Source organism: Oenanthe melanoleuca, chromosome 7 (genome assembly GCF_029582105.1).
Source record: "Oenanthe melanoleuca isolate GR-GAL-2019-014 chromosome 7, OMel1.0, whole genome shotgun sequence".
In the NCBI taxonomy this organism is placed as follows: domain Eukaryota; kingdom Metazoa; phylum Chordata; class Aves; order Passeriformes; family Muscicapidae; genus Oenanthe; species Oenanthe melanoleuca.
The window spans coordinates 2,277,583-2,294,508 of NC_079341.1; the positions used below are offsets into that span (position 1 = coordinate 2,277,583).

Here is a 16,926-nt window from a genome sequence, read left to right on the forward strand (position 1 = left end):
TTGCTGCTTTTCTTTTTTTTCTTATTTTTCTTCTCTCTTTCTAAAAATCACCAGGCTTAGGGTGGCTGCCGGCTGATTCAGGTCAGCAGTTCCCTGTTCCCTCACAGGTGATTACACTATAGGAGTAGCCCCCTCTTTTCTCTTTTGTCTTATTATGGGCAAACATTTTTTGTGCTGGAGAGGCACAGGCAGAATCAGAGATCAGTGTGGCCTTATGACAAAACCTGCCTGAGTTCAAGAACTGTTTAGGCAATGCTCTCAGGCACAGGGTGGGTGTCCTGTGCAGAGCCAGGAGTTGGATCAATGGTCCTGGCGAGTCCCATCCAACTCAGCACTGATTCTGTGAACCAAGTTGACTGAAATGTTGTCAGAATTAATTGCTGATTTCAAAGCTTTTAGCCTGCAGTCTGGAGCAGCTCAGGCTCATGAGCCTGTTTAAGCCTGCCTTGCTCCCAAAATAAGATTAGTCGCACAATTATGCCAAACTTCTCAGCTGGTGGTGAATGTGACTCTGCCAGATGACTTTTTAAGCAGGCTTGCTCCAGCCACGATGTTTTACAGAGTTGGAAGCATTTGGGGGAAAATAAAGGCTAAACCTCAGTAGGCTTTGGTTGTGACAAGAGAAGAAAACACACAGCCTGCTGGCATTGTTAACGTGAACAGCTCTGTGCTTCTGTCATCTCCAATTTCAGTCCTGGGTACTGTGACAGAAAGTGAAGGGGGATAAAAGATTTGTGTGGCAGAAATGTAATGGGAAACCACAGGGAAGGCGAGGAAGCAGCTTCATGCTGCAGCAGCAACAGCAGCAACACACCTCAGCACCTGCTCCAGCCAAACTCACAAGGCTGGCAGGAAAAAGAACTGTTTTCTTCTAGTTTTCTGACAAAACACCCTCATCTCTTATGTGGCAAAGCAATTAAGGTGTGGGAAATGCTGCTTTGGGCTGTCAAACACTCCAAGGGCTACCCTCCTGTCTGGCTGCAGCTCCCCCTTCCCTCTGGGTTAAGCAGGAGAATGGTGCCCTGGGCTGATCCCACAGTGTGGGCAGCAGGAATGGAGGAATTCTGCTTCTCTGCCCTGCTCAGATGAGATCCCACCTGCTGAGCTGCCTCCAGCCCTGGGCCCCAGCACAGGAAGGAGCTGGAGCTGCTGGAGAGAGTCCAGAGGAGGCACCAGGGTGGTCAGAGGGATGGGACAGCTCCACGGTGAAAGGTTGGGAGAACTGGGATGCTGGAGAAGCTTTGGGGTGACCTAACTGTGGCCTTCCAGTACCTGAAGGTAACCTGCAAGAAAGATGGAGAGAGGCTATTGATGGGACAAGGAGGAATGTCTTCCCACTGCCAGATGACAGGGACAGGTGGGATAATGGGAAGAAATTTGTCCCTGTGAGGGCAGGGAGGACCTGGCACAGTGTGCCCAGAGAAGCTGTGGCTGCCCCTGGATCCCTGGGAGTGTCCCAGGCCAGGTTGGACACCGGGGCTTGGAGCAGCCTGGGACTGTGGAAGGTGTCCCTGCCCATAGCAGGGGTGGAAGGAGATGGGTTTTAAGGTCCCTTCCCACCCCAAACCATTCTGTGTTACATGAGCAGCAGCCTCCTCTCCCTTGCAAGCAGAATTTTTCTCTCCAAGCAGTATTTTCCTATAACACACTTTACTGCTTCTGTCAACAAAGTTTATTTCAGCTTTAACCATCCTATGCAATTTTTTCCTTTCCCCTCCTCTCTTCCTTGGAAAAGGAAAGGGTAATTACCCTTCCAGCTGCCTGCAATTCCATGCATAGAGGGCTGTGTCTGGGTGCTGCTCTACCCCTGCCAGGAGCAGGAGACTTGAAGCTCAAAGCTGACACCATCTACTCAGTTTCCTAAAGACTGGGGCCTTTTCTTTCCCTGTTTGCCAGCACAAGTGCTGCTGGGATATTTCCACTGACAATGCTTTTTCCCAGAGGAGACACTGAAGGAGTAATACACAACATCTTTCCCTACCTGCTCATTAAGGATGAAGGGAGGCACAGGAGGGAGTTGCAGCTTTGAGTCTTAGCTGTGATCAATTTGATCCTGTCTCTGATTTCCTGCTTTAACATAAGCAAGATGATGTGCTAATGCTCACCAGGGGTGGAAAGAGGGGCAAAGATGAATCTGTGACTGCTTGGGAGATGTATGAGAGAGAACATGCAAGGAATGCCCAGGAGGAAGCTAATAATTGTGGCGTTTGGATGGAATTTGAAGAATATGGCCCGGGGCCAGACGCTGAATGAGGGGATAAAAAGAAATATTCAACAACGGCCCAATGGCTGAATGAGGCTGGGGCCCCGTGGGAAGAAAATAGGATGTGATCACAGCATCAGAAACTGCATCGTAATGCAGCCACAGAATGGGGGGGGGGATGAGAGGGGACTAGAAGTTGCACTGACATTTTTTTCCCATTTGGGTTTTGCAACCTTAATTTTCTTCAGCTGAGCCTGGGGGATGTGTAAAACACAGAGCTCTGCTTTGGTTGTTCCTGTTGGAAGCAGGGAGGGAGATGCTCAGGATCTCGTCTTAGATCAATATTTAACCAGTGAATGAATATAAAATCTATTTGTGACACGAGATTAAATTTTAAAGCGCTTTGATTGTTTAAAGCTCCTTGGTGGCAGTGGCAAATGTCTTGTAGCTGATTAAAACCTGGCAGGAGTGGCAGCAGTGCCAAGACTGGGCTTTGAACATGTCTGGACTAGGGCTGTCAGGGGCAAGGTAAGAAATCACAGGTCAGGATCCCAGGGGTCAAGGAGAGGGTAAACAAATCCATAAAAGAGGAGGAAACACAGCAGGAAAACATAAATGCAGCAGCATCTCTGTGAATCTCCAGTGTCTGCAACAGAAGGTACGTCTGCATGCAAATGCTGGGGCTGAGTGCTTTGGGAAGTGAGATACTCCAGCACTTTTTAATCACCCTGCACTTAATGGCTCTGTTCCCTCCAGAGGGCTCAGACTGTCCCTAGAAAACACCAGGCATGTCTGGACATGCTGACTTTTCCCTTGGCTGGCTGCTGGCCTTAGTGACCCTAAGAGAACACTGCTGCTCTCTGGGCATCCTCTCTGCCCTGACATGGAGCTTCCTGAGGCAGTGGAGCTAAATTTTCTGCTTTAGCCCACACCTCTTAGAATCAGAGGACCTTGAGGAGGGTGCACATGCCTCAGAACTCAATGTTTACCTCAAGCTCAAGGAAAGCTGTGTAGCATTTCTATTTCTGAAGAACCAGAGTTCTTTCTCATAACCCCTTTTCATTATCAGCTCTTTGCTTTGCTGCCTTCAGGTAAGGCAGGTTGTTGTAAGCAATTTTTGTCACATGGCATTTAAAATACCTTGGGAACAGCTTTGTATTATTCTATAAACCTTGAGAAGGTTTATAGAATAATAGAGTCATGGAATGGTTTGGGTTGGAAGGGACCTGAAAGCCCATCTTGTCCCACACTCTGCCATGGGCAGGGACACCTTCCACTAGCCCAGATTGCTCCAAGCCCCATCCAACCTGGCCTGGGACACTTTCAGTAGTGGGACAGCCACAGCTTCTCTGGGCACCCTGTGCCAGGGCCTGCCCACCCTCACAGGGACACATTTCTCCTTAATATCCAATCTTTATCTGCCCCCCTGCTCAAGGATATTCCCCTTGTCCTTATTACTTTTGTGAAAAGTCCCACTCCAGCCACCCTGTGAACCCTATTTAGCAAAAATTTCATCATGGAAAGAAGGTGGTGGGGTCCCCATTCCTGGATAGATTTAAAAGTCATTTGGATGTGACACCTGGGGACTTGGGTGAGTGGTGGCCTTGGCAGTGCTGGGGAATAGCTGGACTTGATCTCAGAGGGCTTTTCCAACCTAAACAACTCTGATTTATGGTACACAGCCAGCATAACCTCACTGGAACCAACCATGTTAACAGTAGCCTCAGTAACTTATTTGAGGTCCAAGCCTGACCTGTGTTTAGGAAGGGCTGGATTAGCCCAGATGTAAATCCTGTGCTGTGCACAGCTACAATGTCATTATAGCAACCTGAGCCAAAGAGCTTCAACACCAAATTGGAGACCCTCACCTTGCTCAGGAACAGGACTGGATGTGTGTTTTTGTCATGTGGTGTGGACATATGATCATATTTATAGGGGTTTGCTGTTCAGTGCTGGCAGTGCCATAGGAAATGTTAAAAAGCCCTGTCTCCATTAAAATTAAACTCAGCCAAACCAGCTGAAGCACAAGTATTTTTCCAGCTATGCTCAGTTCAATGTCTTTGGTATTAATCTGGCTCAAATAACAGCAGCCATGATTCAGAGACTGGGCAGGAATGACAGATTCTGAGATAACTGAAGAGGAGGTCAAACACTACTTTTGTGGGTTTTTTTCTTTCTTCCTTTACCACTTTTTAAACTTTCTTTTAAAGATAACTCTCCACTACTCTGTGAACTTCACTTCACTGAGTCCATGAGTGCTAGGCATGATTTATACAAGCCCTGCACTGGATCCACCAGGGATCTAACCAAGCTGGAGGCTGTGCTGGCTCTGCCCTTGGGCACAGCCCCCAGACAGTCTCTGCCCTGCCCTTGGGGATGCTGTTCTTTATTCCTCTCAGCCCACCTTCCTCTCCTGAACCAAGGAGCTGCCTGGCTGGAAAGCAGTGGAGTTTTCACTGCTATCTGGCTCTCCTGCCAATGTGTGGAAGCAGGAGAGGAGAAAAGAAGGCTGGAGAAAACAATCTCAGGGAAAACCTTATTGCAGCTGCCTGAAAGGTCAGCTGGGGCTCAGCTGCTTTTCCCAGGCAACAAGCACTAGGATAAGAGGGAATGGCCTCAAGTTAAACCAAGAAGGTTAAGATTGGATATTAGGAAAATATTCTTCACTGAAAATAGTAGTTAAGCATTGAAACAGGCTGCCAGGTGAACAGTGGAGTCACCATCCCTGGAAGCAGAGGTGGCATTTAATGATATGTTTTGGCTGAAGGCTGGACTTGGTGATTTTCACCTCCATGAAACCCAAGGTGCTGGTGACAAGGAGAGCTGCTCTGGTTGTGAATTTGGAAGGATGCTTTAGAATCTGAGGGAGTTTTACCTGGCAAAAAAGCTGGGCAAAAGAAACAGGTCTCTTTGAGGTTGGTACCACTGATGGGTACCCAGAGGAGGCAGACCATGGGACAGATGCCAGGAAAGGCTTTGCTCACAACCTGCTGGAATTGGATATGGTCAGGTTTAAACGTGAAGGGAGGAGCAGAAGGAGGCAGCAAATCCCACCCCCCCGAGTGGTTTTCTAACTTTTTTTTCTCTAATGCACTATTATTTGTTAAACTTGAACAAGCCACATCCATCTTAGAACTGGGAAAAACAGCGTCCCCAGTCTGGGCTGTGCTGCTGGAGCTGGAAGCAGCAAACAGCACAACGCTGAGGGATAATACCATAGAATATGCTCACAGTTCGGCTCCCAGCACTGTACCACAGCCATAACAATACTACTACTAATTATTAATAATATTTGGTTAATAATTTATAAATATGTGGGCTTGGAGTGCTGTTTCTGGGGGAGGGAGCACAGCTCCTTGCTGTGTTCTGATCCAATGCCGTCACTGCTGTCTGGTTATCGCAGACGAACTTGCAAAGCTGCGCTGAAATTCCCGGGAGGAAACAAGAGCCGATGTGCGAGCTGTGAGGGAGAGGAGCCCTTTCCGTGCCAGGCGGAGTGGATAGCAGCGATATGTGCCCGGCTTTCCTGCTCGCCTTGGCGGCGCTCCCGCCTCCCCCTCTGAGGGGACCGCGCCCCTCAGCCCGCGGTACTCACGCCTGGGACATGCTGAGCACCGAGAGCCGGGCCGGCACCGACTGAGAGGACACCGACTGAGGGGACACCGACTGAGGGGACACCGACAGCTCCCCGGAGCCCCGGGCACCGAGCCTGAGTCCCGCCGGGCCGGCACCGACACCGAGACAGACGCGGCCCGGCCCGAGGCGGCGCTGAGGGAGCGGCGGCCGCGGCGTTACCGTGGACACGGCCGGGGGCCGGGCCTTGCCCGCGGCTTCTCCTCCAGCAAAGGCAGCTTCAGGCTTTCCCCCTTCTTTTTTCCACATCAGGTTTTCCCGTTTCTCTTTTATTTATTTATTTTTTTTTTTTTTAATTTTTTTTTCATCCGCCACAGAATCACAGCTTGGCTTGGCACCTTAAAGCCCGTACACTGCCACCCCCTCCAATGGGCAGGGACACCCTCTGTTATAAATATTTAAAACCTTCTGTTATAAATACATATTGTGCTATTGGCTTCTCACAAATACAGTATATGAACAGTGTTAAAATAATTTTAAAAAATATATTTTTCTTCAGGAATAGCATAAGCTAATAATGCGTCTTTGTAGTAAGTAAACTACCTGCTTAGTTAAATAACACCCAATAAAAACACCTACTATTAATAATACACCAATTACCAACACCGACCGTCTGTAACAATTAAAAACCACGGCCAAATTTAATTTTCAAATTAAAACTAATAAGAATAATAAATTAAAACCACAGTCAAAAAACACACATGCTCAAAAAAAGCGTTCTCAAAGAGTGGCCATGTAAAACAATTCCTAAAATATAGAAAATAGTTTATAGAAAAGTTTGAAAATGTGTAAGTCTATAAATATACAATGGACCCCTTTTTACCCTTTCCTTTATTTTCCTTTCCTCCCTTCATGTATTTTTCCTTTCCCCCCCTTTCCTGTATTTTTCTCTTTTCCCCTTTTCTCCCCTTTCCTATATTTTCCTACCCCTTTCTGTACTTTCCCTTTTCCCCCCTTTTCTTCCCCTTTCCTAGATTTTCCATGTTTACTTTTTTTTTTTTTTTTTCACTTTCCCCCCTCTCCCTGTTATTTCCTTCCCCCACCGAGAGCTTGTCTCTGTTGCATTCACATTTTTCCTCTTTTTTTTTCCCTTTCTTCTGCTTATTTCATTCCCTAGGCACCTACAGAGGCAACTTTCTAGTGCTCTTCCATCCCCTTACCACTTAAAAAGCCAGTTTAGAGGACAGGATTACAGCACAGATTTTTGGGGGAAAATGCACCCCAAATCCACTTTCATCCACAGAGCCAGTGAGAAAGAAAAAAAAAATCACACAGTTTGGGACAATGAGTATTTTGCTAGTGATCATATTTTTTGCCACAAATTTCTGTGTGCCTGCATTCCTTTTCTTCATTTTTCCCATTTTTTTCCCCCCCACTGAAGCCCCAGCTCACATAATTAGGTGAGACTCTTGGCTATCAAGTTTTTGAAATAAAGTTTCTAGCCCCCTCCTGGTTTTGGAGGAAAAGCTTGAAAACATGAATCTTGAAGACCATTATAAAAGCATCTAAGGATATTATTTTTCAAGCCATATGATGACTATGCCCATCACATAATTTCTTTAAGTGTATTGGATCAGCTGGGGGATTTTAGGAGAATTTGTTGCATTTTCTTCATGCTGAGGTTGGAAAATGCAGTAAAATCAGCTTGTAATTTTCAATGTTAATATCAAAGTGGTTCTTCACACTGAAATTTAACATGAAAAATTTGTCTACTCCTTCCAGTGCCTGATCCTCATCCATGTGCAAGTCAGGAAGGTCTCAAAAGCAGTAAGTAACTTGTATTTTGTTCCCTTTTTAATAAAATATTCCAGTCTTTGCAACCCAAATAGGAACCTTGCATTTTTTATTTCCATTAATGCTGGCATCTGTACACCACTTTTTATGCCAAACTGCATTTTTTTCAGCCAGAAGTTTTACCTGCAGAGTCCCAGCAGTGCTGTCTCCATCAGTGTGTGTGGTTTTAAGGACTGATTTACCTATTGCATGTGTTTGCAATAAAAAAGCAGGAAGATTTCTGAGGTAATTGAAATGAGGGGGCCAAGATGGCTTGATGTGATGTGGAGGTTAATTATTAATCTGAATTTAATGCCCTCTGTTAGCACCTCCGTGTCACAGTGCACAAGATTATTGTGCTGGAAGCTGTATTAATGATGAAATAATGCTTGCTGCTCACTTTCCCACCTGCCTTCTCCACCCTCCCCCCAAAAAAAAGTTGGAGGAAAGCAAATGTCTTCCTTTTAAAAACGGGAAATTAAGCTACAAGGAAGTGATGTACATGAGAGTGTGCGGGGAGCCTGAGGGAATTTTCGTTTTCATCAGTTTTGTAAAGAACTTGGTTAAAAAATGAGTTGTGTTGCTGGGAAAAGTCATGCAGTAAAATTAATTATGAAATGAGTAGAGTTGATTTTAATTTTTTTTTTTTCATGGGAAAGGAGCATGGTTTTTAGCTGAAATGGGAGCTGTGTATGACTGAGAATAAGTAATTTAGCCTAGGAAAATAGACATTTATAAACTGAGAAAGCAGGGAGTGGGAGATGTTCTGGTTTCCAACAGGTTTCCAGTTGAGTCCTTGAGCTTTTCAGTGATTTGAAGTGAGAGGACACAGGTCTGCCTGGGCTGTGATGTCCTCAAAGCTCAGCCTGCAGAAAAGGAGGCTCAGGAGGCCCCTGTAGCTCTGCACAACTCCCTGACAGGAGGCACTCAGTGCTCTGGGCTGGGTGACAAGGTGGAGATTGGTCACAGGATGGATTTGATCATCTTGGAGGTCTTTTCCAACCACAATGATCCTGTGATTCTGTGATCACTGCAGGCAGAATTGCAGCTTTGGTCCAGCAGACCACTCATGGTCAGTGAACACCATGAAGCATCTCACTCTTTCCATTCTGGAATCACACGTCTGATAATCCCTGCAGGCTCCAAACAGTCTGAGATGTCGAGGTAAGACCAGAGATTAAAGGGATTTGTAGTTGTTATCCCACTCATTGTACATTTTTTGTACAGCATCACTGGCCACTTCCTCATCCAGCTCGTGTTGCATTAAAAACTCAAAGTGTGTTATTTGATCTATCCAGCAGGAACAGGGGACGGGTTTTATACAGCCTGTGCCTTTTGGCATCTCTAATTCCTCAGGCTCTTACAAACATGGGCTTAAAAGTCCTGCTGCCTTGGAAACTAGGTGCCATCATTTTTCAAAAAAAAAAGAAATCTTTTATTATGAGCTTAAGAGGTGACTGAGAGCCTGCAAAGGGGGTAAAGTATAAAACTGTAGGGTCTTGTTCCTCTCAACGTGGGTCCCTGGCAAAGAGCTTAGTGCACCTGTCTGTTATTGAGTAGGGCTTAGGGAAAGCAAGCAATGTAATGGGAATAATGTCCTGCCTTTGCAACTTGTATTTCAAAGCACTTCCAGAGGTCTGGACTGGCCCTCGAGGCACTGGGTGGAAGGTGGAGTGGGTTTTTCATGAGTGTTGCTGGCCCAGAGAAATGCAAAGGGAGAAGCTGTGGCTCAGGGCTCCCTCCTCCATCCGTGGTGAGCTGAGGCTTTGGGAGTCAAGGATTCTGATTGCTGTGTGGCCACAGGGACAGGTGTGACAGCCTGGGATGTGCTCTGGGAGGCCAGGCAATCACCAGCTGTGTGAAACTTAACAGAGGCCAGTGCTGGGTTCTGCACCTGGAATGGGGCAGCCTTGGATGCACTGGGGAGTGAGAGCTGCAGAGCATCAGGGATCTGGAAATCCTGGTCCATGGCCAGGTGGATCTGAGCCAGCAGTGCCCTGGAGCCAGGAGGGACATCCTGTCCTGGGGATCCCCAGCCAGGCCTGGGAGGGGATTGTCCTGTTCTGCTGTGGGCTGGGGTGGCCTCCAGTCTTAGGGGCAGTTTTAGATAAGAAAGATCTAAAGCTGTTTTTAGACAGCCTCCAAAGGAGGGACAGAAGATAGTGGAGGGGATGTACAAGGAGCAGCTGAGGGCATTTGGCTGGTTCAGCCTGCAGCAGACAGGTGTCAGACCTCACTGGGCTCTGCAGCTTCCTCTAAAGGGGCTCTTGGGCACAGGAGTTGGACCTGATGATCCTTGTGGGTCCCTCTCATCCTGAAGGGCTCAGCAGAGGAGCTCTCCCACAAGGGCCAGTGGCCAGCTGGTCCCAAATGGGCACCTGGTTGTATCTGAGTTGCACAGCAAACCTTTGAGTCTGGAAAGTGAGAAGTAGGACTTTGTGATGAGAAAACCTGGGGAGCTGTTGCTCAGAGCTCCACAGAATCCCAGAGTGGGTTGGGTTGGAAGGGAGCTTAAAACCATTCCATCCCACCCCTGACATGTCCAGGGTCACCTTCCACTGTCCCAGGCTGCTCCAAGCCCCATCCAACCTGGCCTTGGACATTTCCAGGGATCCAGGGGCAGCCACAGCTGCTCTGGGCACCCTGTGCCAGGTCCTGCCTACCCTCACAGGGAACAATTCCCAATATCCCATCTAACCCTGCTCTCTTTCAGTTTAAAACCATTCCCCCTTGTCCTGGCAATCTTTAGATCTCTTGGAGCTTCTTTAGGGCTCCAAGGTCTCCCTGGAACTTTCTTTTCTCCAGGTAAACAGCCCCAGCTCTCCCAGCCCATCTTGTAGGAGAGGTGCTCCCTCCCTCTGACCATGACTTCCTTGCAGATGGGTGTTTGGTTTTCCTTTGGGCTTGGACAGAAGTGTTTAAAGGAGCTCTGGGTGGCTCTTTGTGAACCTTGGGGCCTTGGGTCAGCCTTGTGGCCTCAAGTGCTGGCTTCCAGGTCTCAGTGACACCCAAGAGGGGTGGCTCTGCCAGCTGGGCTGCACTGACCACTTTATTTAGCTTTGTGACCAGTGGCTGGGCTCTTTTTTTCAGTTAACATTGAGTCCTGGATCTCCAGGAGGTTTGCTGCTTACTTCCAGCTAAGTGAAGGGGATTTGTCAGCACTCAGGTCTGCTAGGCTTTGATATAACAGCGTGTTCATCAGGCTCGAGTGTGGAACATGGAGGAGGAGGATTGCAGCAGAATTAGGAGGTATAAAGTTCAAATCTAATTTGAAGAATTTTCCCTCTACCACTTAAATGTGGGAAATGTTCCTGTGGCTTCAGGGATAAAATGTCACACTTCATAAGGAGCATGCGTTTTAAATCTCAGCCAGATATTAAGTGCTGTGTGCCACACTCCACTTCTCTCTTTGTTAAAAAGCAAAACCCCAAATCATCTCTCCTGAAAGAGTGTTGTTTGATAAAATTAAAGCTTTCCAAAGAAGCTGGCTCAAAAAGTGCCAGCTCTGTATCATTATGACACAACAGGGAGTGGATTGGTTTTATTCTGTATTGACAACAGTTCGTCAGCGCTCAGCTATTTAATTATATAGGATGCTGTTCCTAAAGGTGCCTACAGCATCAAGAGAGCAGTCAATACAGACTGGCAACACACACCAGATGTCTTTTGGGTGAGAAAGAAACAGAAAAAGGGATCAGACTCGGACTTCTGGCAATTATCCAAGTAATTTGTAAGCAGACATTTTAGGACATTGGTTGGCTTGAATGTTTGGCTTCAGCTCGGGAGTTTTTAATAAATTCACACAAACCCTCTGTCAAGCTTTAGTCACTTGTAGGGGCAAAGTTCACTTCTGTATCATCCTGCAACCCAAATATTGGAAATAAGTAGCATTTCTTGTGAAGATATATTCAGTATGGCATGTGGAATGACCCTTCTAGACAGACCCTTTCCAGTTCTGCTAAGATATACAGATCCTTTGACCACTTCCTCACTTTACAAGCTCACTATCAGCAATCTGAAGTGCTTTATGTGCTTTTCTCATGATTTTGATGGAAAAATGACAAAGTTTGGCTGTTAACACTGGCCTGTGTGCACATTAATCGCTGAAAGCTTCAAGAAATTCTCATGCAGACACTACACAGCCTCAGCTGCTGTCTGCTCCCTCCAGCTGCAATGGGATTTTAGCTGACCCAAGCCCCCATGTCTCATGCTGTGGCCAACAGGAGGTTTGGTGGGACCAGCTGGAGATCCCAGGGCTGGTGAGAAATCAGAATAGCAACTTGTAATTTGCTTTCCATGGCCCAAAGGGGAGGAAGATGCTAGTCTCTGTTTATTCCTGTGCTGTTTGATGGTCTTTCTGCTCATGAAATAAGAGCTGTGAGGTGTTATCATGAATTTACAGGGCAGTAGTCTGGGATTCAGCAATCCTACTCTATGTGGAAAGTCCTTTGTACTCCAGCTGGTGTCTCTGAGCATGACCAGGGTGCAGAAGTCCACAAGTCAGGGGCAGTGGAAGCAGCTCAGCCCTTCAGAAGTTAAGTCTGCATCAAGAAGATCCCCTTGCAGACCTGACTGAGGGGGAAGCATTTGAGGTCTGGGGCTTGAAGTGTTTAAAGAACTGAGAGTGACTCTGGGCTAGAGGAGAAGGGGATATTTGCCATCTGCTTTAGCAGTTCATTCCCCAGAAAAGGAGGAGGAATTCATCTGCTATTCATGCACGTAGGCAGTTGTTTCATTGTGTTTTGTTTTGTTTTCCCCCCCCCCACTCTTCAGTAAAACACCTGTTGAGTTAATCCTCTTTGACTCAGCTCAAAAGCAAGGAAGTCAAACTCCATGAGAAGCTGAGCAGCTCAGCTCTCATTTCCCCAGGTTCCTGAGGGGGGGCTCTAATGGGTGTGTTTTGAAGGCTTCCAGAAGTGAAACTATTAAAGGGAGAACATGAGGTGAGGGAATACTTAATTTTGCTGGGCATAAGAATGACTTGAGTCACAAAGTGGTAGTCTGGAAGGCAGAGATACCTTGGAGCTTCCTGAGTTGTTCTTAAGGATGGTGAGAAACACTTTAGAGGCTTCATTTTGATGCATCTTCAACGAATTTGAATGAATTTTATTTAAAAAGCTGATCTTTTTTACTACATTGGATGTGTCCTGCTTTGTTTAAAACATAAAAGTTGAAAGCAAGCACAGCAAGATGTCGTGAGAAAGAACTTGCAGAATACAGTGATTCAGAATCCCACAGGGGCCACAAGCCATCAGCAGCTGAAATTTGGTGACAACCTTTGGTTCTGCAGATGTGCAAGGGAAGAAGTTCCTCCAGAGGGGCTCCTCTATGTCCTCTGAGCTCTGCAAGAGCCTCTTGCTCTGCTGGCCCTCAGGATCCAGCCTTAAGTGCCGAGGAGAGGAATTTCCCTCATCCCTCCCCCATAATCTCGGTGAGTTCAGGCTCCAGGGACGTTATTTCCAGTATGTGGTGACTCAGTTTCCCTCTGGGCTGTCCCAGAAAGAGTTGGGTTTAACCAACACGACGAAGCACCAAAATCAGGTTGTGCCCTGGTCATTAATTAATTAACTGCAGCCAAAGCTGAGGGGTTAATGAGATCCCAGCCAGAGCTGAGGGGACAATAGGAGCCAGCGCCTGCCACGTCGCACGTGCGTCACTGCAGCGTGGAAACGAGTGAGAAACCTCTCACTTCTTTTTTTCCTCCCCCCCTTCAACTCCTCCTGCTATAAATAAACGGCCCAGTGTGAGAAAAAAAAAAAAAAAAAAAAAAAGAATAGCAAGGGGCTGCAGCTTTTGAGGTGCCTGTGGCAGGATGTTTTCTTGCTTATCCTGTTTCTTGTAAACACGGCGATGACTTTTGTGGCCCAGATGCAGAGGCAGCCCTGCTTCATTGTTCAAACACCTGCTAGCTTTTCTAATGGACCCAGTGCAGCCCATTGATAAAAATTCAGACTCAGAGACCTGCAGCACCAGGCTGAGCTCCTGTAGATAGCTCCAAAAAAAAAAAAAAAAAAAAAATCCTTGAGGATCCAACATCCGCCCTTGTTGATTTTTTTTTCTCTATTATATTTGATTGGGAGGGGAAGGGAAGCATAAGATTTTTTTTTTTCCTCTGCTCTCGTTCTCACAATAGCAATAAAAACAATACTCCTTGGCTTGGAGGTGGTAAACTGTGAGAAATAACAACAATAGCTGAGTTTGTGGTTGTGCAGCCAAATTTATGAATGAAACTAGTGGGTGCAATTTAATTTCCAGGCCTAGCTCTGCTTTTTGGTGTTATGGAATGAAATAAAAAGGCCAGAGAAGGAACAGCTCATAAGTACTACAGGGTTGTCACTAGAATGAGCACAGGGAAAGATTTGGTCTGAGTTGGAGTTCTTCTGCTTCCTGCATGCAAAGTATGAAACAGGTGAATTTGCTCAGTCAAACATTGGCTCTGCAGCATTTTCTTTCTCTGACACCAGTGTGTGATGGTGGGACACCTTTGAGGCAGCAGTTCCAGCTCTTCCCAGGTTGGCTGAGTGGGGTAAATGCCAATGGGCCCTTGCTGGGATAGGCCTGCTTTGTGAGGTGCACAGCAGGGCCACCAGGTTTGGGAAGAAGGGCATAAAGTTTGGAACAAGGAGTACTGATTATACTTGTTTTTGCAGATAGAGTCAGTTCTTTGCCTGAGTATTTCTTTGGATGGGACTTGAGAGATAAAACCTGCTTTTTGGGGAGGGCTTTTTATGTCTGGAGCAAGAGGTTAGAGTTGAGGTGTTCAGCCAGGACTATTTGTGTTTCAGCAAGAAGGAGATTTGCTCTCCACAGTGCTCAGAGCAGGATTTTTCTTGTGTTGAGATCTCTTGCATCCTCACGTGTCCCCCACCTGTGCCTTTGGCTGCAGGAGCAGAGGGGACGTGCTGGGTTTGTTTCCTGCTGCTGTGAGCAGGGATTTGGAGCAGATGGGGCTGTGAGGATCCCTTCCAGGCTAAATGACTGTATACTCATCCTGCCAAGAGAGAAAAGATGCCAGCAGTGAGCCCTGCAATGAGTCAAAGGCTCTCTCCCCCACCTCTGGAAATGAGATTTGGGGCTCTGAAGAAGCACTCCAGCCCCAAAACGATCATTCTGCCCAAGACAGGTGAAAGCAGGTGGCCAAGCCTGCATGTGCTGTGGCCAGATGTGGCCAGTCCCAGATGCTGTGCAGAGAGGAGGGCAGGGTTGGAAGGATTCCTTGCTGGGAGTGTCCCTGGGATGTCCTAGGAGAGGGGACACTGCTCCAGCTGTGGGATGAAGCTGGAGGGACCCTTCTCCTCAGCTCCTCTAGCTCTCCCTGCTCGGTGGGGACCCAGGGAGAGAAGCACCTCAGGATAAACATTCCTGCAAACCTCCCTCTGCATCTGCTTTTCATTCAGGCTCCCCTAAAGCTGCGTGTGCCAGGATCTGGCTGCCACCCCATAGGCACCATAGGCACAAGCCAGCTCCTGCTGGATCATGGGACACACGGGGATCTGGCAGTGGGACAGGAGAACCTCCCAGCAGCCATCTCCCGGGAGAAATTTGGCTCTTAAATCCAATTATATTTGCAGACTGAGCTCTTTTGTCCTCACTGCTGTCAATGCGTGTGCAGCCTTTGCTTTTCACCCCCGTTTTTCGGTCGCTTCGGGCTTGTTAATGGCTGTGTTTAAAATCGAGGAGCTGGAAGGTTCTTCATGTCCTCAGCGTTGTCCTGCACGCTCTTTCCGAGGGGGATGCCTGTTTGCTGATGTCACCTCGTGAGCCTCAATGTCAGAACTCTGCTCCGTGCGCTGGACAAGCTGCGCTGACCACGCGAAACACTCACATGAATTTCTGCAGCATGCACAGGGAGCTGTCCTTGATGACCTTTTGCGGTAATTACAGCAGTTAGGAGATGTTTGCCCCAGGCAAACTTCTCTCTAAGGTCCTCAGCGTTGTGCTCTGAGTTGTTTTGGGTTTCCCCTTCCTCATTCTTCTGGAAAATAGCAGTGTGGCCTCTCATCTCTTACTCTCCCCTTAAAATCTCTCAGTTGCTGTTGGGAGGCAGTGAAAGCTGCTGGGGATTTTCACAAACAACCCGAATATGGGTTTAAGGAAGCATTTATATTTCCTATTTATGTTTTTCTTTTAAACTCTGACTTCCAGAAACCCTTTTTTTTTTCCCAAGAAAAACCCAGACAATCAGACTAATGTTTCTTTTAAAACGTGTGAAAGATGAAGGATGAGGCGTCGAGTTTCCTTTCAAGCTATTCTGAGCGAAACCGAAGCCTTTTTGAAGTGGTTTACTGCAATTGTAGTTTGCTTTGCTTCCTGCTCCTGCTTTGGGCACACCTCCCGGCTCGTTGTGTGTGGCTACAGGCGCTGGGGGAAGTTGGAAGGCCAGCAAAAGGCAAGGGGGCTCTAAAATCTTATTTCTTTTTCTATTTAGAGTGCTGCCAATGAGACGTTGCATTTTATTCCTTCCTACCATCGAGGCACAATGTCTCCCCCAGCATCGATGGAGGCAGGGAGGGGTAGGGAAGGAATGGGAATAGATTTCATGCTGGATGAGTCTCCAGTTAGGAGTCCAGACTGTGGGCAGGGTAAAAAAAAGCTTTGTTTAGTCTGCACTCAGTAGTTTTAGCAGGAGTCCTTGGCCCAGAGCTGGGAAGTTGGGTGTCCTCTGCTCAGGCTGATGTGATTTACAGTGTTGGGATCTGGCTGTGGGATTGACAGAGCCAAAGCAGAGGGAAAAGTGTGCTGGAGGGCTTGTCTCAGTGCCAAAGGCTGGGAACCAAGGGTAGAGTTGCTCCTTCCCTGCTGCCCCATTTCTCCTCGTGGCTGGGTCCATCTTTCCTGCCATCCTCTGTGATATCTGGACCATTTGCCAGGCTGGAATTGTGCTGGCAGAGCTGTCTGAGGGACCTTGGGATGCTCTGGGTGAGGATGAAGGAAGGTGAGGATGGCTTTGACGCTGCTGGATGGTTGGGATGTCGTGAGTGATGAAGGTTAAGGACGTTCCTGCCCAGCTCCAGCTGCCTCAGTGAGAGCAGGAAGCACCTCCTGAGCCCCTCCTGGCCTAATTCCTTCAATAAATTGGATATTGCCAGAGCAGGACTCCCCAGGTTTGGAAAAACTGGGACTTGCAGCAAGGCTGTGGCTTTGTACCACCATGGTCTTGCCAGTTCCTCCAGCAGTGTAAAAACCTCGTTGCTTTTGGTGCCAGCACCATCGGAGGAGCTGAATGCCTGACTTTTCTTGGCACTGTTTCAGAGCAATATCTGTTCTTGCCTGATCCACATATCTGTTAATTACATTAAGGTAATCTGACCCTGGGC

The 16,926-nt window shown here is 47.4% G+C and overlaps 1 protein-coding gene across 1 annotated transcript in view; it reads right to left on the minus strand.

The window, feature by feature from the left end:
* IQCA1 (IQ motif containing with AAA domain 1) overlaps nt 1–6,089 on the minus strand; it is a 96,212-nt gene extending 90,123 nt beyond the window's left edge. The window contains exon 1 of the mRNA XM_056496771.1: nt 5,799–6,089. Within this exon, the coding sequence (XP_056352746.1) occupies nt 5,799–6,085 (287 nt within the window). The 5' untranslated portion in view covers nt 6,086–6,089. The remainder of the gene's footprint in view (nt 1–5,798) is intronic.
* Between the last annotated feature and the right edge of the window lie 10,837 nt (nt 6,090–16,926).